The sequence below is a fragment of the Molothrus aeneus genome, chromosome 2 (assembly GCF_037042795.1).
Source record: "Molothrus aeneus isolate 106 chromosome 2, BPBGC_Maene_1.0, whole genome shotgun sequence".
Taxonomy (NCBI): domain Eukaryota; kingdom Metazoa; phylum Chordata; class Aves; order Passeriformes; family Icteridae; genus Molothrus; species Molothrus aeneus.
The window spans coordinates 13,245,928-13,268,059 of NC_089647.1; the positions used below are offsets into that span (position 1 = coordinate 13,245,928).

General features: G+C 34.7%; 1 protein-coding gene across 2 annotated transcripts in view; it reads left to right on the plus strand.

The window, feature by feature from the left end:
• Window positions 1-22,132, plus strand: part of NCAM2 (neural cell adhesion molecule 2) — a 271,664-nt gene that overhangs the window by 234,802 nt on the left and 14,730 nt on the right. Inside the window, exon 16 of one of the 2 annotated variants that reach the window (XM_066571936.1) lies at window positions 20,572-20,776. In XM_066571936.1, the coding sequence (XP_066428033.1) occupies window positions 20,572-20,776 (205 nt within the window). Of the gene's footprint in view, window positions 1-7,199; window positions 8,144-20,571; window positions 20,777-22,132 lie in introns of those variants that run through there. The other variant, XM_066571937.1, reaches the window with a different exon arrangement.

Below are 22,132 nucleotides of genomic sequence, written 5' to 3' on the forward strand. Positions count from 1 at the left end.
TTCCTTTCAATGCTCTCCCATAACCTCTAAGTACTTGTAAGAACTCTGTTACACTATTTAACTTCAAGTCTTCTTTATATGAATCATTACTGCAATTATGATTGTGGAACTAATTAGTTTCCTTGACAACTGTTTTTTCAAAGCCTGAAAAAGAGTGTGAAATTCCCATCATAAGAACATTCTGTAGGCGATTTTTTAAAGTATGTCAAAAGACATTTAGAATCAGTGGACCATTAGTCTTCATATTCATGAGTCAGCATTATTATCTTGTTTTAAAATGACATAATATTATAACTATGATATAACATTAGATACATATATACATAATGCTGCAAAAATATGAGTGCAATCTATTAAAATGTAATAGAGTTTATGTATAAATGCTTAAGTTTGAGCAGAAATATTCTTTCTGATGTCAGTTAATGCTGATGATGCACTATTTGTTTGAGGCTTTGGCATTAACAGCTAGGTATCTACAGATAAATTTTAAACAGGACATAGACAACAAGATTGAAACTGGGTAGACTTTTGGATGAAATCTTCATCATTTGTCCTGTGCTCTCTCAGTAGCTACAGTAAGTGAGGTTTCCTTTCATATTATTGATGTAATTAGTATAAAAGCCTCTAAGACTCCTGAAGGTGTTCATCTGTGTTTGCCCAAATTTGTGGCACTTCAGCTGGAGTGTTTATGTCTGACCCTAAATTTAAAGAGAAATAAATCTACAGACCCTATGTATGCAATCTCATGAATATTGCTTATCCCAAGCATATCTTGTTGGTTAACTACAAATAACATAACACCCTGGTGAAGTGTAGCAAGCTAATGCAATAAATCAGGGAGGTTGAAGCAAGACTGAAGGGAGATGGAAGCAAGGACATGTTGGCTGTCCTTCAGTGGGTGCTTAGTAGGGAAATAGGAGTAGTCACAAGAACTAAAACCCTGCTTCTAAATTCTGCAGAAGGAGCTTGTTTGTGCTTTCAAAAGCCATTGGATATCAGGCAGAAGTAGTGATCCCTGGGGACAGGAATTTGAAGCCAAAACTCCACTTATGTGAATATACAACTCCTGTGGGCACTGAATCCACAGCTTCTGCTTCCTAGTGAAGTGTGCAAGTACCAGCTCCTGGCTGCAAGTCAAATCCCATGATAGCAAAAATGATGATCTTCCAGTAATAGTCTTAGGTCTGGGAAGGAGCTTGAGGCTGCAAATTGCTCTCTGGCATCAGGGAGGTGCATAAATGAGACAGACATTCCCTTAAATTTTTATGTGGTTGGCCTCAGCAGCCTCCAAATGTAGATCTACTTATTTCATAATGTATGTTCCTAGGCCTGTAATACAGTATCCATTCACTGAGCCACTCATATTTGTGATTAGTTCCTTACAATTTGTAATCCTTTTAATAAAAATGTCCAGGTTTTCTAAACAGTTCATCAATGGAAACTTGCACTGACTTTGAGAAATGCCAGCAAAAAAACTTCTTAAAACATATTTATTCATGTGTGTATATATATACATATATATATGTATATATACACCATTATACCATTTTCCTTCCTACTTTTCTGAGTTATTTTTTGTGGTCATAATTCTATATCTGAATTTCACATTTCACTTAGGCATATGGACATGTATTTTAGACTCATTCTTGGAGAAAGAGTGACGCAGTCTTAAATGTAGTATTTTATGTGTTACAAAAACTCACTAGGGATGTCAGTTAGCAACGCTTGCAGGCAGGTACAACTCTAACCTCAGTGTGTTTGCCTCTGAGTGAAGTATTTATCACACTTTTAGTGCTGATTTGTAATGTTTTATAAAATTTGCTTCTGGCTTATCTGTACTGTTAAGCTTTTAGCTCTGTGGGATTCTCAAAGGAGCAGTGTGCTTTAGCTCTTCATCCACATTAGGAGAGCATGCACGAACCTCTGCAGCCATAAAAGCCCCTGGGAGCAGCTCAAGTCCATTAGCTCCCAGAGCTGACTCCACAGCCCATTTATTTGGGCCCTTTCACTCTTTCTCTACAGCGAGAAAACAGAGATCCTGTCTTTGTACCCCACAGCTGGTACAAAAGTGTCCAAATCTGCTGTCATCCTGAACCATTACAGTTGCAACCAAAATACACATATTACAGGTTAATACTGAATCTCAAAAGAAGATGAAATGGAAGGTGCTAAAAAAGATCCTTTCTGCAAGTGTTAAATATATTTTCAGGAATTATCAGCAGATTTATGAAAGTGCCATTTTCCAAAGGCTCTTATCCAGTCAGTGCTGTTACTTTGAAAGGCCAGTAGATATATTAAAAATGGTTGCAAATTGTGTTTTATCAGTTTTTTTTCCTTCTTCACTAAAAGTTAATAACTTGGGGCAATAGTGGGAAAATGAAAAAAATATTTGGATATAACAAGAACCTCTTGGATCTATTTTTCTTACTTTGTGATATTGGTTGTTTGAGGTTTTTTGGTTGGTTGGTTGGTTGTTTTTTTCCAATACTGCATGAACTGTGAGTGTAATTTTTTATTGTCTGAAAATGTTTTAGTCCCTTGAACATCTCATTTATTTTTTTCTATGCATGTGTATCTCCACACTTTAAATCATATCCTGGGAGGCAAAAGAGGGACAATAATACATAGCATTTTCTCTCATCACCACCAATAGCAAAGATGATAATCACCATGTTAAACATGATTTTTATCATTAGTTTTTACAAAAATACAATGGGATCTGTAGTGGTCCTGACATGAATGAAAAAAAAAAGCAGCTCTTATCATTGCTTCAAGTATGTGTGTATATATTTGGGTTTGCATTTATGTACATACATTTTATGATGTATTACTAGAGCTTTTGAGCTATATGGACAGAATATATTGTTAGAATAGAAGCTAGGATAAGGTTTTTCAGACAGAAACTCAAAATTACTAATTACAGCAAAACAGAAACAAATTTCCCTGATTCCCACAATTTTCTTTCAGGGCAAAGGGTATTTTCCTTAAATTTTCATCTCAATCAAGCAATCAGGTGACCTTTTGAGGATATAAATAAATGCTATATGATCCCATCTCTGTAGCTGGGGTAGGTTTTTCTTCCTGTCACCTCTTGCAATCCAAGAGCATATTCCCTTGCTGCACCCTATCTCTCACACTCCTTCATCCCCAGCGGGCCCTGGCACAGTTTCCCAAGCTCTGAAGGGCACTGCCCCCTTCTTTGAAGGGTTGACTTATCCCTGACCATACATCCACTAAGAGAAGCCAAAAAGCCACCTTCCTCACTCATGTTCAGTTCTCCACCACAAAAATATGTAACTTTTGTTGACTGACAATTCCTATGGGCAAACTTCCAAACTGAACAGCTCTTATGTCCTTTGAAACATATTTCCTGGATTTTAAATCATTTCATATCTGTTTGAAATTGGATTTTATGTGATTACAACCAATCCTCAATGTCAGTGTATCCCATGAGAGCAGGCTTGCATGGCCAAGGCCTCTGCTGTCATTTCCATTAACCTTTCTTGCCTCGAGAGCACATTGCTGCCTCTTGTTAAACTTGGTGTCCCCAGGACCTTTTCTGCAAAGTTGATTTTCAGCTGGGTGGCCCTTAGCTGTGAACTGGGCACCAGGATTGTTTTACCCCGGGGCAGAGGTTTGTATTTCCTCTTGTTGAACTTCCCAGTGTTCCTGTCAGCCCATTTCTCTGGCCTGCCAAGGTCCCTCTGTGTGGCAGCACAACTGTCTGGTTCCTCAGCCACTCCTCTGTGTGCCATCAGAAAAGTTGCTGACTATACTCAGTGCCCCATCACTCAAATAGTTAATGATGTTGAACAGGATTGAAACCCATATTGACCCCCAATTTGGCTCTTGGTACCTATTCTCAATTCTAGGAAATTTCATCATTAAAAGTTAAATTAGAGGGATTATGGGGACTTTTAGTCTTCTTTTGTATTCTCTTTCCATAGAAAAAGCTATAAAGGCTGTCAGTAGGTACTTGAGCCAGGATCAAATGTCATCACTTGTGGCTTACAAATTGCCTGTCTAAATCTCCATAAAAAGACTGTAGAATCTTTCAGGACTAGCCTGATTTTAAGCCTATGGTTTGTGACTACACTGCCTTTCTGTGTTTGTGTGTGCACGCACAAACATCCATTGGTTTGTGGCTTCTAAAAACTTTTGGACATAGCTGACAATTTCACTAAATTTGTCAGAGAATGGGGGCTTCAAAATTAAAGCATTCCTGTACCTTCCTTATAAAATCTTATCTGAAAATAGAAGTAAAATTCTCTGTAGTGCAGTAGACAAAATATTGTATTAAACCCTCAGATGCTTCTAACAATTGGAATGATTTGGAAAAGACTAGTTGGAATTTTCTGACCTTTGATCCTTAAACCAACCTGGACAGCCACCTTAAATTTAAACCACAAAAGAAAAAGAAAAAACACAGAAGAAGTTTGAAAGATATTCACAGGTAAAATTTCCATTCCACAGATCTGAAATTTTAAGTTGGTAATTAGTGTCTCTTTTGTACGATTTTGTGCATTACAGGATTTCTCAGTCTGTTTCTACAGATCTGACTAGTTAGGGTTTTAGCTAAATCTAAAATGAAGATCAAAATGCAGGAGTGAAAAAGGAAAGCCTGTGGCATGTCAGTCTCCCTGGGGCTCTGATCATATTCCCAAGGCAAGGAAGAGCTGCAGCATTATCCTTATGAAGTTACCTGACTCATTTTCTCATAGGCTGAAGGATATTGTAATTCCAAAATAAGAATTTGAAAATGAAGGCTTTTGTCTGACTTTTGTTAAGATCATAATCCTGAGCTAAAAGTGTAAATTAAATTCTTCAGCCAATATTGCTGTGATGGAAGAATAATTTTGTTATTTTCTGAAAAGAATAGAGAGATTAAATGTATCTTTGAGGTCTCCTGCTTTGAGAAAAAAGTTGGTAGGACTCACACCAATCAGATTAAGTAGTGTCTAAAACTTCAGAAAGATAACAGCCCCCACAAAACCTATTTGGTTTTGTTTTTCAAACCAGTAGTAGAATTTGCTGAATGAGAGCCATTTCTCATCAAATCCTGGAGATGATCATTGTTGAAAGTGATAGGGAATGTTCTTGCTCTAGGCTAAAACCAGCTGTTTGCTCCATTCCCTGCAAAGACTAAAGGTATTACATGAAAAGGGATAGGAATCCCTCACTAAAACTGATAAAACCTATTTGATATAAATCAAAAAGACAGACAAAAAGGCTTGAACCATCAAAAATGTTAACAGAAAAAAAAAAAAAGTAATTCTTATGGTACAGATATCACAGACATTAACTACCACTGAATACCAGTGGAGCAGCAATCAAAGAGCTATTCTGTATTGTCAGAATTTCTGCTTCAAAAGGCATTTAATTTTTTTCTTTTATCATATGAATTTTAGTTTGCTTATCTTTTTGAATGCTATGAAGAAAAAAGAAATTCACTCTAGATGTTGAATGCTGGAGTGCAAGGCCACACTTTACATTTATGGTACTCTAATCCTTATCATTTGTTGTAGTTAATTGCTAGCATTATGATGCTTTCTAATTAAAATATCCCTGAGTGCCAATTAAAAGATGGTTAGGTATGTCCTCTAAAAATATTTAAAAGCTGAATTATTGAAGTAAATGTGGAAGTTTAATGTGTTCAAGGTTTGTGGGTTTTTTTGTTTTTGTTTTTTTTTCTATGAGTACATGGACCAAACTATTTAAGTCTTAAAAAGAATTGGTTGTGAATTTTGAATGGCTTGAACACAATATGTATCACTGGAAACATCACAGTAGAGATATGCATGAGGATGGAATAATGTCCATTGTTCTTAGTTGTCCAATTGTTCTTAGTTTATTTATATTGCTGCCTTTTCTATTTGATAGTTATCTACATAAGATAGTTATCATGCATGCATTTGTGCAAGAACAGGGGCATTTCTGTGATAAGATAATTCATTGGTTAAATATTATGCATACAAGACTATATATGGCTTTATAGTTTGCTTCCATTTGCTTTATAGTTGCTTCCATTACAATTTCTTAAATCAGTTTTAAAGTAAAAAATTAACCAAGGTTGTTGCTTATACTGCAATATAAGATTTTATACATTTTCATTTCTTTTGAAGTCTTTTTCAAAATATTAGTTTAAAACTGGTATTAATCACTACCAACATAATTATTGTGTCACTGTAGCTGGAAAAAACGTCTAGTCAATACACTATATATTGAATAAATTTGACTGTATTATTTGCCAAAAAAGGAACCTTTAATATAAATATTTGTAGAAAAAATATATTTGAACTTTGTAATTGTAAGCAGACATACTGTGAGGATGCAAATGTCTAAGAAGCTACTTTGTTCCCACTCTAGTGCCAAAGTCAATATCTAATTACTGAGCTGCATGTGTTAATTGCATGGGTCATTCATATTTTAATTGGACCTGTGTCCATATTATTGAAGCCAGTTTTCCTGCTGGCCCATTGTGATCTCCTACAATAATTCAGGGAAAAGATAAAGTCATTAGCAAGGAGAAACAGATAAACAAGTTTGTCCCTTCTTGTGGATGACTGAAACCTTTTTTTTGTATAATTATTGACACAGTTCTAGTTTCTCCTTTCAGCCTACAGGCTGGTGTTTCTCCTTGCTTTCAATACTCCTTGCTTTAAATAGCCAGTAGTCACTATTTCTGATAGTTACAGGACCGTGTTACATGACAATTTTGCGAGTTCCAAGTACCTCCAACATAAAAGTCAAAATTGTATTCAGGTAGGGCTTGGCTGAATGGTCTCAAGGGGAAGCAAGAAACATGCTTCAGGTTAAGCACTTAAATAAATTGTTTTAAAATTAGACCAAAGAGTTTGCTGCTTTGACTGCTGACGGGGACCATATTGCTGCTATGGAGGTATACCTTGTCCACAGTTTTAGTACTAGACTATATAGATTTGGCCAGGGTACTTCAATGGTTGCCATTTTATCTATGCTTTACTCATAATTTGATGTTTTTGTTAGAGTAATGTCTTTCAAGCGACTGTCTTTGGCACAATGTAAATATTATTTTTTTTCTTTTTTTCTTTCCCACTGTCACTTTTTTTTTCCTTTTGATACTTCCTTTTTCATACTATCTCAACTTTTCCACTCTTTTTCCCTAAAATTTACTTGTTTTTCACACTCTTGATTTTCTATAACTATTCTTATCCACACAGACAGATGCTGTGAAGCTACTAGACGTGAAAATGGAGGCCAGTCCCTGCAGCTGAATGCTGCTGTTTTCTCTCTCATTGTAGTCATAAGTTTCTGGTGCATGTTTTTATATTGTTGATGATAAGACAAGCAATATGTATTCTTCCTCTCTCTCCTAATTTTTTATTTACTGGAAAATAAACAGACCTTATAAAATTTGTACTTTTCTACAGCCCTTCCAATATTTCCATTCCTAGTCAAGATCCTAAATAGAGTAATTACTTCAGTCTGTGCGGGCAAAATTTTTCATGGGCCTTTTTGGAAGCCTGGTGAGTTCTGTGACAAACTCAAAAGATGATGCTTGACACTCCAGTCAGACAGAGCATGGAGAATCTGACTTACTGAATTTAATCAACATGATTTGGGTCTATTTTCTCAGCTAGATTTTGATTATAAGAAATTCATGCAGTTACCTTACCATTGTCAGTCATATGGCTTTCCAGGTACTCCACCAATTCATCTTCCAGGAGAGTATTTTCATTTTGTACTAACGCCTTGCAAAAAGTTGTCCTTTCACTGGTTCCTGATACAAGGTACTTAAAACTTTATGCATAATAAAAATGGTTTAAGTCCAGGCTGGGTGGAGCTCTGAGAAACCTGGTCTAGTGGAAGGTACCCCTGTCCACAGCAGAGGGTTGGATGATCTTTAAGGTCCCTCAAAACCCAGGCCATTCTATGGTTCTGTGAATACAGACATGTTTTGTACCTTCTAATGGATTTTTACAAGCATGTCTTCCCTAACCAATTATTTATGAATCGTTTTAGTTCATAGCGGTTCATTTAAAATACTTTTTCTGTGCCTCTCCACTGACATGCCTCAGCACATAAAATAGGTCCCTGCCCTCCAAAGTCACTTCTTGTGACTGCAAATGTGCCACATTTCATTTCACGGCATCTGTAGGACTTGGGAACTCCAGGGGTTCAATTCTGACCTGTAGTAAAAATGGAAAAACCATTTTTTCCTGTTTATATATTAAAAGCATGGCTTATGAGCTCTGCAGCAGTGTGTGCAAAACCTCAGGAAAAAGATTTTATTAAATAAGAGTCCATATATATATTTTATTACATATATTTGATTTTAAAATTTATGTAGTTGTCTAGGTTTATGGTTCATTTCTCTGTTGCATACAGAATAACCCAAGAAGGCAATGCACTTTAAAACTAAGGCAGAATTAAATATTTATTTTAAGACAGTTCCCTTCAAATTGCTATATAATATAACAAACATGATAAATTAACTGTATATGTTGATTTTTTCCTCCTTATAGTTCATACCTTTTGGGATCTAAAAAAAGTTATCTTACAAATTGGAAATCAACTGGTCAAAATTAAATATCTATATATCTTCACTCAGTTAAAGAATTTTCTTACTTCTAAGAAATATTGATAATGATGATTTTTCCCAGTTTTGAAATATTTTTTGGAAGTCTTTCCTTTAGGATATAAAAAAAAACAAACCACTATCCTCATGTAAACCAGCTAACAATCATTTTAGAAAATTGGACTATGTCACAAGTAAGATGTCTTCAGTGTGTAAGTCTATGGAATAATTTATTGATAGAAATATTTTTTTAAATAGTTCCCATATTTAGTGTAATGAAGTAGCTGGAATTGAAAAGATTACTATCTAGAAAACATTAGTTTCATTGTGATCTGCAGATAAGCTCTCACTGTAAAGTCAAGCCACTGTTCCATCCATGGCCCTTGCCACTATGTTCTGTCACTTGGACTTAATGTCATGACATTACTTTGAAACTAATTACATTGATGAGTGCCTGACATAGTTTGGTAAAGAAAGACATTTTCTCTTCTAATTTTGTAGGACTTGAAACTTTGGGTTCCTATTTAGGGCCACTCAGGTGAAAGCCCATTTTTCCATGCATAAAAAAAATTTTAATACATATATTGACTTTGTAATTTAGTTGTATAGGTGTTCGTCCAATATATACTATTTATTTTTTTAAACTATTAAGTGCTTATTGAACCAAGAGATGTAACTAATGAAGGCTAGATGATATTTTAAATGAAACTTTTCATTTTAACTATGTTACAGCAGATTTGGAATTGCTAGCTACACATAAGTTACCAAAAACTTTCAGATCTGAGAACATATTTTCAATTGAGTATAACTCAGACAAATTCTGTTTCTAATACTAAATTTGTTTTTAGTGAAAGAATCACCTTGGGCAGGAACCTTTGCAAGAGGTTTTCTTTTTTTTTCTCTTACCATTGTGAAAATCCAGATAGTGAAAATGTTTGTTTGCTGTCACTATTGCCACTATTGCCTTCTGTGGGTAACAAATTGGCAATGATATCTGTACTTACCATCCAAGAAGTGGTGATTGGCTAATATTTACTAAGTAGGTGTTGTAGTAGATGCTAAGGGGGAAAGAAACCCACAGTACAAGCATACCAGAAACCAATACTGGGAGATCTAAGTCTGCAGGAGCTCAGTGGTGCACAAACACTGGGACTCCCTTTTGGTCCAGGAGAGCAGCAAATTATTTCTAGGGGCTCCTCTTTGCAGTCCCATCCCATTTGCATTCTGATCCCACTGTTAGACAGGCACTGCATGCACATGAGAGAACAGAATCTTCTCTTGTGGACGCACAGTTGCTGTTCTGAACAGTAAAGAAAATAAAATTGCAGATCCAATCAAAACTAATGAGCACCTACCACTGGATTAAAGAGTCTTGAGTAACACTTATATTGTCTCGTAAACTGAAAAATAAAATAGGATTTTATAAGATTGTACTGACAGTTTGATCCCAGTATTTCCTTATTTTGTAGAATTTTCCTAATTTTCTGAAATTTGAAACCTTGATGTTACTCTACTAAATGTTGTCTAATATATTTTCACCTTCCGCATACTTGTCACCGTTCTTAATTTTTTTTAATAAAGCAAGACTGGACACTACTACAGGTATGCAGAAAAGCAGAAAAATGAAAATTCCCATATCATTTTTCTACTCCAATAAGACATTTGAAGAGCTCTTTACAGGCTATAAATTTATTATCTTAGCAAGTCATTCTAACATTGCAGATAAGTATATAAGAAGACAAGATAGGAATTAGAGCTCAGAGACTGATCGACTGTGAGCTCTCCAAACATACTGTGAAGGAGATAATGAAAAGCCTTGAGAAATTTTAGAAGCTAAATATACATTATGAATGGCAAGTTGTCTTTTATCCTCAGTGTCACAATGCCAGTGGGATAAAGAGACAAATTTAGATCACTTATCTTTTTTTCCAAATGATAGTAGCTTCAGCTGGGAACTAGATAAATTTGCTCTGTTAAGTGAGAGAAATTTTAGGTCGGCTCCAATTTAAATTATTCTGTGCTTTGTATTTTGAGGTTATCAAGTACTTTGAATGTGATCTTTTCCTTTTGGCCCTTCTCTTCCCATCAAATTCCAAAGAGAATGACTTAAACCAATATTGTGGGGATTATGTGACTGCAGAGCCAGGCAGTTCTGGGCAGTGACCCAAAACCTCTGTAATGAGAAAGAAAAAGTGGAAGAGAATAATGTCCTTGGGTTGTCATATATCTCCTCAGATGAATGACTAATACAACTTTGTTTGTAGTTCTCTTTATGAGCATTTCATAATTGTATTTTTAAAAACAATTGAGAACAAGATTATTTCACAGTATTTTGTGCAATCTGTGTGAATATTTGGAAGATTTTGAAATCTTGGCTTCCTACAGACAAGAATGAGGAAAAAATGAACAGAGACGTTTTCAAATTAAATTATAATTCATAGGTATAGACTGACCAGCTTAAAATTTTAATTTAAACTCTATTAAAATTATAAATATGTCTTTACAAATTGAATTCAATTTACTTTTGACATTAGTATTTAAATGTTAGATAAGTAAATTTTTTTCCTTTAAATGTTGTAATTGTAAAAGGGATTTTAGGTCTTATGACTGACAGTGTAAAATATTACATTTTTTTTAACATTGTCACATATTTTGAAATGCTAATATTAAACTGTCTGTAACACTGAAGTCCTAAAATATACTATGCTGATCTTGTGCCTTAAATCCAAATTGGTGGCACAGAAACTTAAAAGGGGTAATGATTATTCTGTGATATAGCAGTATATCTCTAAGGAACAGTATTTTTGAAATGTTCTGATTTACAACCTTTAGAGTCTAAGGCTGGCTTCTTTCCTAATCAGATTTTATTTGTTGTCTTTCTTCTTTCCAGAGTTTTGACGAGTTCCTAACATTTACAAATTGTTCACAAATCAAAGTATTTGCATAATGCAACTTCAAATGTGATCATTTTTTTACTGCTGTAGGGTTATTGGAATATAAATTGCTGTCCCTCTAAACAGGAAAAATATTGCCCAGGAAATAGACACACATATAGCATACATTGGGTAAAAAATATAACTTCGGAATGTTTTTTTGAGGTGTACAAAACATACTATTACCAAATTACAAAATAACATTTGATTTAATGTTTTTTGTGAAATTATAAGGCCAAGCACTGATGCAAAAAATATTATATTCATGTGAACAATATTTATTTAAAAGATTAACAGATATGGTGATTTAATTGTACACATAACCTTATGACCAATTCTCAGTCAGTTTTAAGGGTCTTACCATGTACTCTGTCTCCATCATGGAAACCTGCATAGGCACCACTCAAATGTGTATGCAAATGTAAAATTAACTAGCCTGAAAAAACAGTTGTTGAGGTTTCTTTTTTTTTTTTTAAGACATAATGGAGATTTGTATACAATTTGTGATTGTGCTAATAGTTGCCAATTCTCTATCTGCTGTCCAGTATGTTGATGATTTCTGATTTTTTATTTTTTCAGGAATTTTAGGAGCAAAGGAAAAAAAATCAAATGTTACTTTTAGGATGCAAATTGACTATCATATAGAGAAATGTAGCTTCTGAGGTGTATAATGACATCACTGAAATCTTTCCTATATTTAGGGCTCCTTTATGCTCATCACATTTACTTTATCCATTCATTTTCTTCAGGCATGTAAGGAATGTTCAGTTTTCCATTGCTATCTATTTATCAGACATAATGTATAAGTGATGGAAAATCACCTTTTCCCTTTAATGTCAATGACATCTTAATATAAAGCTGATGGCATCAAATACCAAGTGTAGAGGTCAACCAACTTTGCCTGCTTAGAAACAGTAGCTGTATGTAAGCTGTGCCCTTGAGTGCTGCGCTAAGTTTAAATATTTTACAACAAGAGCAAGAAACTGAGCTAGGAATATTCATTTTTGTTCATTTATTATTGGGTCTGAAGCCCCAAGAAGCTGTGGTAGTAATGCTTGCCACCATAATATTATGTTGTACGATATTCCAATTAATAGTTCTGTATATTTATTTTACACATTTAATATTTTTGTAGAGGCAATTTCCAGTGCATATTTTATTTACATGAAGTTTTAACTTTAATGCATGTATTAAATGCCCATAATAGAAGCAAAGTAAATCTTTCTCAGTGTATGCATCCAACAGAATTACAAACGAAAATACATACAATGTACTAAAAGCTAATTTTGTTAAAAATATTGAATACAGTGCAACATCTGTAAGTTTCTGTTTTTAAAAACAGTGTGAAAGGCAAGGAAAAAAATTTGGACTTAAAGTAGTTAATTTGAATTTGTGAAACATTGCTTATTTTTATCTTGTTCATAATTCACCACCATTTTGCTCCACTGATTTTTTTCATGCATGCAACACTTGTTGTCATCTCTGCTTTTTCCCTGAAGAACGTGTGCATGGTGTACCTGTGATGTCCCTCAGCACCTTTCCAAACACAATATCAAGAAATATATGTAACTTAGTGTGTCTTTCATCTGTTGTTCAAAGTTCATTTTAGTTCATGCAACTTCTGTCTTCATTTTTTGTAATAAAGAAAACTGACTTAAAGCATTAATATCTGTATTTTCTTTATTGCTGATAAATGCTCTTTTTTTCTTGTATTATCTACATGATGTATTTTGTATCTGCAGAGATATTTTTTTGTGTTGTATCTGCATTTTAACTATAGGGTTTTATCCAATAGTGAATATTTTTAAAAACCCAAACTAACAAAACACCAAAACAAAAAAAAAAAACCAAACAAAACAACCAAAAAAAAAGAAAAATGCAAAACCCAACAAACAAAAATCCCCACTCCACCACAATCATCAAAGTCACTAAAATTATAATTCATGAATTTTAAGTTTTGCTCATATTAGGTGGCTGCCATGCTACTGCACTAGTGAAGCAAGTATGTGCATTGTCTGTATAAATATGCAGCATGAGCTTGATCCATTCTGATTTAATCTGCCTGATTGAAGTTGTATCCCCAAAGGAAGTTTTAATACTGGGAAAAGCTGCCCTACCAAGCAGGACTCTGCTGGAAGTTGCAGTTGTAGTGGCTGAACCTTTTAAAGTAAAAACATGCACCATGTACTGGCAGCTTTATAATACTAAACTTCTCTTTTTGTAGCTAATGCTATAAAATAATTATATATTTAATATAATATTCAGAGTATTACTTCTTAAAACTGTTGTGCTTGAATTTACAGAGGTCTTATAGAAAATGCTGTCAAACTTGAAATATTTTCTCAATTTAAATAAAATCCTAAGATAGTTTGACTCTTTTTCAGATCTCCTGGTTGCAATACTCTACTTAGGGTTGTCATCCGCTATAAAGATGGAAAAATTTCCCATGTCTCTGTGGTATATGCACAGCATGGTTTTGAATTCTCCTACATGAAGCAATTAAAATAATTTATCCTTTTATGTAATAGCAGTACTGAAACCACACTTAAGTGTATGTTCTCAATACTCACATCAATCTTAATTAATCTGCAGAGGTTCTTAGGAACTCCTCCAAGAGACGTGTTCAGTAAATCTGCTGTCAGCTTGAGTGGAGGAAAGTGGGACACAGAAACTTATTTTCCCAAATCTACTGAAAACCAAAACCTGGGAGCAGTGCTGATGCCATGAACCCACAGTGCAGCCTTTCCCTCTCAAGGCACAGGAGGACTGGGATCTCTCTGCCTGCATGTTTTCTGGGGCTTCCCATGGAAGGAGACAATGCTAAAAAAAATACCTTTACTATGATGACTGAGTAAATACAAGGAAAAAGCTGCTGTAGCTGTAAATGGATCACTTAGGCATATTAGAAATGCTACTGAAGTCTGCTTAGGGATACTTTGATTATGCAAAGGATATATTTTTTTAAAACTTTGCTTAAAAAAATAGTAAATGACAATGCCAGAGAACATTTTCACAACACAGAATCCTTTTTGTAGTAAAGAAAGGGTTTTTAGTATCCTTTCCCTTGTTATTCCTCAATGACCACAGAGACAAAACAGTCGCCAGAAATACTCAAGCTGCTATTTACACTGCATTTCTTACACTTAGCTATTGCATTTATGTCTATTAAGACATCTGGCTATGAAAAATGTTGTTAAAGGCCATTAGAGGAGATGTGAATTCAAGTCCTACTTACTCAGTATCCTGAGAGACTCATAATACAAGACATTTTCCTGTAAAATTTAAAGGCAAAAATCCATTTCAGAAAATTTGTTGGCAAGAGGACCTCAGCCATAATGAAGAAAAACTCCTTTGCTTAGATAAGCATCAGAAAAGTACAACCTTTTAGACACACTTATTTCAGTAGCTCACATCTTTGTAACTGATAGTCCCGGTGGCACCACAGACTCCCCTGACTTAGTGCAGCTCAGACTTCATCTGAGATGGGGACACTATGAAGAGCTGTCACTGACGAGTAGAAGAAAGTTAGAGGAAGCCAGTAGTAATGTCTCCTTATTTTTCAAAGTTGTGTGTCAAGTGTATCTGTCGGAACACATTACTCAGTCCAGCAGCTCAGAGCACACATCCATGTGTTTGTCCACTGCCCTTCAGCAGAATCTGTCCTAGCAGACAGTTGTAGGAAAAACCACTCAGGAAGAAAAACATTACAATTAATGTTGATTCTGGCCTTGTTAGCATCTTTTTGCTTTAAGAAATGGGATAGAAAAGAATGCACCTTACTGTCACATTCTCTTTTGCATCAAACAGTCCCACAGTAAATGTTGCATAGAATCCCAATGATTTCTTGCAAGCTGATGTTGCAAATGTAACAATTTGTTTATTTCATTTGAAGGAAGACATAATGCTTCTGGGCACTTACCTGGCTCAAAAGAAAACTTTTATCGATATAAATTGCTAAAAACAGGTCATGCAGCTCTGGATCTGGCAGTCAAAGTATTGGAGCTTCTTTGGGTAGCAAGGAGGGATCACTGGTTCTTTACTTCTTTTGGTCATGGGCTGCCACTGTTTTGCTGTTAACTGGTAGAAAATTTTGTAGAGCTGTTTAATTTTTTGGTACTGCATTATGATTTCTTTGGTGCTCATCAATGGATAAAGAATTTTAAGACCTGTACTTTCTGTCTTTTTAGAGGTTTTCGGTAAGTATACACATTTTGTAAGACTTTGAGGCTAAGAAAAGTTCCATATCAGATATAAAATCAAAGATAATATTCAGAGGCAGAGCAGAAATAACCAACATGTTTGGGCATATTTTTAAGGGTCAATACAAAAGTGTAGTTCAGCTTGATAAACAAGAATGTTTTTTTCCTGCCATGACCTAGTGCAGTATTTCAATTTTGCCCTCTAGTTAGATCATAATTTTCAAATTTTTCCTTTAGATTGAGAGCAGTTTACTTTATCTTCTGACTATCTTGAAAGAAAGAAAAACATGTATCTTAACTCTGCACCATGCGTTTGAAGCAGCCAGGTGTTGCCCTGTAAGCTAGGAAAGTATTTTACAGCATTGCTTTTTTTTCCTTAAAAACTCAAATTACTGTAAAAGGGAGGTTTGGATAATCATCTATCTTTCATCTTAACTTCATTCCATGCCTTCTAAGGAGGAGGGAAGGGAATAATGCGCAAGAAGTTGCTAACGTGCTTTTTTCTCCCCAACAACACTTAGTATCACTGAAGGTGGGAAAAGGACATCTGGACGTCACCTTATCCAACCCCCCAGGATCACACAGAGTGCTTGTTATAAAGTTTGTAATTACTATTTTATTGTAGCAGTAATTAAATATATACAATGTGATTCTGTAAGAGCACAGAGAAATTCTGTCACCTCAGAGGACAGAGGTCCCTTTAACATCAGTCTTAATATATTAATGTTGCCTGTTTTTTTCCTGTGCAGAAGCAAAACCCTTATTTTGCCATATGTAAAGCAGAGCTGCACACTGGCACAGGCTGCCCAGGGAAGCTCTGGATGCCCAAACCCTGGAGGTGTTCAAGGCCAGGTTGGCTGGGGCTCTGAGCAAACTGGTCTAGAGGGAGTTGTAATGAGATGAGCTTTAACGTCCCTTCCAACCCAAACCATTCTCTGATTCTGTACACACATACCCTGATGGAGATTCTCCCTTTTGACCTGCTTCCCTTAGAGTATCTGGTGCAGAACCTTACAGGAATTTAGTCTGAACTTACATTTGAGAGTCCAGAAAATGTATCCTTTCACTTAGTTCTTTTCACTGGAAAATTTCTTTTTACTTACCAAAGCTCTTCATTCCTCGTTCTCATCAAGTAACGATTCCTGAAAAAATGTTCAATTATCTCATTAGAAATTATTAGAAATAATAACATAACTTATTTAATAAGAAGAAATTGAATATTGCCAAAACTTTCAATGACATTTGTAGAAACTTGCTTTTGGCTTTCTTTTAGTTTATTTTTTACATTTCTGGAAGTTTTTAAATCTTATTTCCATTCATTGATGATCATTTATTTGAAGAAGTGGGTGAAAAAAGTATCTTTAAGTTGTCAGTTTCCTTCATCATCATGTCAAGGGGTTACATTACTTATGCCACATTGTGTATTAAATAAACATATCCTTTTCAATTTAGCATATTTTTAACAAATTACAATTAAAACTCATTCAGAACTATGGAACTTGTACTTCCCTGTTTTTTTTCTTTTTAACAAGAAGTGTTTTAAAAGGCCCTCTATAGTTAGATAACTAAGTCAGGTGTACAATAAACATTTTCAAAAAGTTTTTAAGAACTGATTCTTTCACATTAACATTGAATTTTTGTGATTTAAAGTGGTTTTGTTCAACTAGGAAAAAAAAGCTATATAATGCATAAATACTTTTTTATTTTAGAGCACAAAGTAGAGCTACTATTTTGAGTTTGTTTGATATATACTGGAAAGCTGGAAAAACACCAAATATTTAAAATAGCTTCTTTGATATAACTATAATAACAATAACAATATAATAATTTATTTTAATTTAAGGCAACACATTTTGATAACAAAGTTGCTTGTCAAAGTTGGTGGGAAGGATGTTTGTAGTATGAAATTGATATTTCATCCTGTCACAGAATTAAAACTTCTTTTGATGTCTTAACATATAAAGAAACAAAGCACATTGTTTTGAAATTACATATATATCAGGATATGATTTTTGAAACCTGTGAGGAGAGGCCTTCATCTGCTTTAATAGTTATTGGGACTAATTTTACATCTGACTTTGGTGGGAGCGGATAGGCAAGTACAAAATCAAAGCAATTCGAGAAAGAACAGAGTTAAGCCACAGATAAACTTCTAAAAAACTAGTTTTGTATGTTTTCATTAAGATTAAAGATAAACCATAACACAGGTAGATTTAAAGAACAAGGCTGTCCAGTTTCTATCTGTTTTCAGAAGTACATCAGATCCTCAGACAGGTGAGAAGGCTGATCAGAGCCATGCTCCTCACCTCACCTCTGGATTTGGCCATGTTGCTCTCACTTTTGGGGCGCAGGAAAGAAAGGAGAGAAATGTTGGAAAAGTGTTGATAATTTTAATAAATTGGAGTTACAGACATCTGCAAGAACAAAAGGGTTTCAAGACGGAAAAAAATTACTTAGGACTGGTAGAGCAGCAGCAAGGATGGGGAATGCTGAATGTAAAGGAAATCATCAGCCATGAAGAGATGGAGAAATATGCAGCACCCATACAAGGAAAACTAAAAATGGAAAAACAGAGTGTTCCACTATGGGAACTATGGCAAAACAAAGGAGCAATATTGCAACTGTAAACATTCCCTTCACTTGCCAGTGAAGATACTGTGTAGTCATTTCTGCCCCTGGATCACTTAGAATGAGAACCTTGACATTTCACACTGTTCCAAGGACACTGAAAGTGCTGTTCACAGCAGTGGAAAATGTATCTCTTCATAGTAAAAACTTTTTAACACTTTATTAAGAAAATACTCCTAGAAAAAAAACAGTAAAAAAACCCTGAATTTCTTTCAAAATTTGGATTAAATCACCCTAATTTTTCTCCTTCACATTCTAGTTGATGGTTGAGAAGACCTCACTGTATGAGGGCTCTAAAGCTGACTATAAAATTTACTGGTATTATAATAATACCAGTAATTGAAATATATGAGCTTTTTAATAAACTGGAATTAAATATCTACTTGTATTTTCTGACATTTCATACTGGCAAAAAAAATTACTGAAGGTTACAAAGGAATTCACCAAATATGTGGGTGGATATAGGTATAAAATAAGTTTTGAAAGACATATCACAAAGTATAATATTTAAATATGAATGCTGTTGTTTAAAAAAGAAAATAAAAATTTAAAACATCAAGTTTTGACATTGCTGATGGGGCAATGCATAAATGATAAATCATTTCATTGATGCACCATTATTTTTATAATTTGTGTAGTGGTTTTAGAGTCCTTCTGAACAAAGGAAAATAACTTTGAAATAATATGTCTGTTTTTCTGCTTATCCATCCATGGAAGTATATACATTGAATTCTAGTTTGCTGTATAATAACATTGTGAAGATAATTTCTAAAATAAAACAACCCATAAAATAGACAATGAAGTCAATTGCTTAAAAATAAAGGCTCCCCTTCTTTTGAAAAAAGTTTTTACTTTTCCATTTTAGAGTTCTGAACAAAGACTAGACAAAGAATATATATTTATTGATTTAGGATAAATTTCAAATTACATTTGAAGTGGTAAATATTTTATCATTAAAATTGTTTAGCAAAAACATGAAAATCTGTGCTTAATCTGAAAACAATCTATAGTGTATAGGGGAGTTGGAAGAGAAAGAGGAGGATGATGATATTAGTAACCCAGTTAAAATATTTATATTATATTACATTATGAAATTGTTTGGTGTCTGTTACAACAGTTCAAGTAATCTCTGGTCAGAATAATCTTACTCTTTTTTTGGCAACAGGCAGAGCAGCAGATGGAAATGTCCCAGTGAGTGGTGCTGGCTCAGGCATCACTCCAGGGCACAGGACAGCCAGGGAAGCAATGCTGATGTGCAACACCCAGGGGCAAACTCACCCAGTTCCGCTCCCCTGGGGTTTACTGGGCACAGTCTCACACCAGGAAATTGTCACTGTCCGATAGCTGAGCTGGTTTGTCATCTTCTTGAATTAGCTGGGTGCATGGGCCTTTTTTTCCCCTAGACAATGATCAGATACAAATCCTCTTCTATATAAGCCTCATCTGAATTCACAGACACCTGAGAATCAAACTATTCCAAAGAGTTTGTAGCATTGCTACAACATTGCTACATAGGAATATCAACCGAGGCAAAGCATTATTTTTCCTGAAATTTGTAATGAAATAAAATTAGCTAAACATCAGCTCTCAAAATTCAAACACAGAAAGCAAGATCAGGTGTGGAATATTTTTATTTTGAAGTGTATGATTGCATTTTCAAGGTACAAGACTAAACAAGATGAGGTCCTGACCCTATAATCATTTGACGATACGCATATTTTTCCCCATATTAAATTATTTAAGACTAAGTGCGTGCAACTGTTTGCAGATTAAATAACTTGAATTAAGTTATTTTTCACTCTAATTCAGAAAATTACAAGAATAAATACTGGTTTGCCAGTCTCTTAAATCTTTCAGTAATTCTGCTTACCATCACTGCTAATTAATTGTATTTGAAACGCAGAAAAGATAACTTATATCAATGTTCATGTTGAACACTGAAAATATTTTCTTTAGGCTGCTCATTGATACTCTGAGTAATGGAATATTAAGATGTGATATTATTTGCTATTAATTAATGAAATTTATGTTTTTTGAACTTACTGGAATTTTGGCTTTTGGAAAATATTATGCAGAAGAAATGAGGTTTTTTGTGATTTTAATCAGGTACTATATATAATCATCAGAACTGTTTATTTCCAATAATTTCTGAATGGCTCATTCCTAAACATTCTTTACTCTCCTGACCAACAGCTTAGAAAATTACATTTTAGGATTAGTGTTATTAATATATCTTAATTTTCTTTCCTTGAAGACACTCTTTTTAATGGTCTTGGACTTGGTGCTGTCATTGGCCTGGGAGTGGCAGCCCTTTTGTTAATCCTGGTTGTGACTGATGTTAGCTGCTTCTTTGTACGACAATGCGGATTGCTCATGTGCATCACCAGGAGAATCTGTGGGAAGAAGAGTGGTTCAAGTGGGAAAAGTAAAGAACTGGAAGAAGGAAAAGCTGCTTACTTGTGAGTATTAATCACGTGGGTTGGAAACATCCTTAAAAGAAAAAGTTGGCTGTCCAACTTACATTAACTTTATGGCCATTTTGTGGTGTCGCAAAGGGAATTAATAAAATGCTTCTACTACTTGGAAAAGTGCTTCTCTGAAGTGTGTAGAGTTGTTTATTGCCTTTAAAAGAAAAGTTGAGACACAAAAAAGAAATATACTGTAGCTCAGTTTAGGATGACCTCTTTGTCCAGCTCGACACAAAGGAAATCAATTGTAATTCAGTACTAGTTGGAGACACAGATTTGGTTCATGAGAAGCAGGTAATGGATCATTGTAACTCCATTTCTGCAAATCCGTCTTTGAGCTGCTAACACCCAGAAACGCAGCCTATGGCTGTGACAGTGCCAGTAAATCCACGAGTGAAGGACATGGTATTATAGAAAATCCTTGAGAGAGTTTTTCTTCTTAGATATAGCACTTGATGGAAAACCTTGATTCTTGTCTGTGGGCTTTAGGAATGAAAGATCTTGTCTTTTTTTTTTTTTTTTTAAATAGGAGTTTTGAGTTGGATGTTGGTGAAATGGTGGTGAGTGGTTGTTCTCTATGGCAACAGTCAATGATTGCAAAACATGAGTAGGAAATAATACTGATTCTCACAAATACTCTTTTGTAGTGAATACTCCATCACTCAAATGTGAATGAACTGATCATTGATGAAAATATGGTGAAAATATGGTCTCTTAAATTATTAGAGTGGATAGTGAGATCTCTGGTAAAACAGTTCAACTACTGATTACATAAAATAATCACACTTTAGAGATGTGACATTTACTGAGTTTTCAATAAGTAAACTAGAAAGAAGATTACATATGGGCCTTAATTTTAAACATTTCTCTTTTTTTACTAGAAAAAACCCCATAATTTTCTCATCCTGTTCATCTGGTAGGCAACTTACACATGCACAATAATATTTGTGAGAATACTGTCTGTATGTGGTTTAAATTACATTTGCTGGTCCAACTGCTATGTGCCTCTCCCAATAGTCAGACTTTATTGTTCATTATCCTTCAGCTTCCTAAGTCTCATCCATTTTCAGATGGATGTAGAGCATACTAGATCTTGCAGCCCTCATTATTCATAGCTGAGCAGGGGTCTCCATTGCCAGTAGTAGAGGTGTAAGTGTCTTTTTGGGATTTAATTCTGGCTATTTGGTTTCAGGCTGTGTCTTTCTTAGGTCACTTGGCTACACATCTTAGTTGGGTTCTTCTTGAAAGAGGTGACATTTCAGAAACAACTCCACAGGACAAAACCAGAGTTGTGAGAGAGCACAGAAGTACTCATAATGCTTCTAAATAGAAGAAATTACATAAACT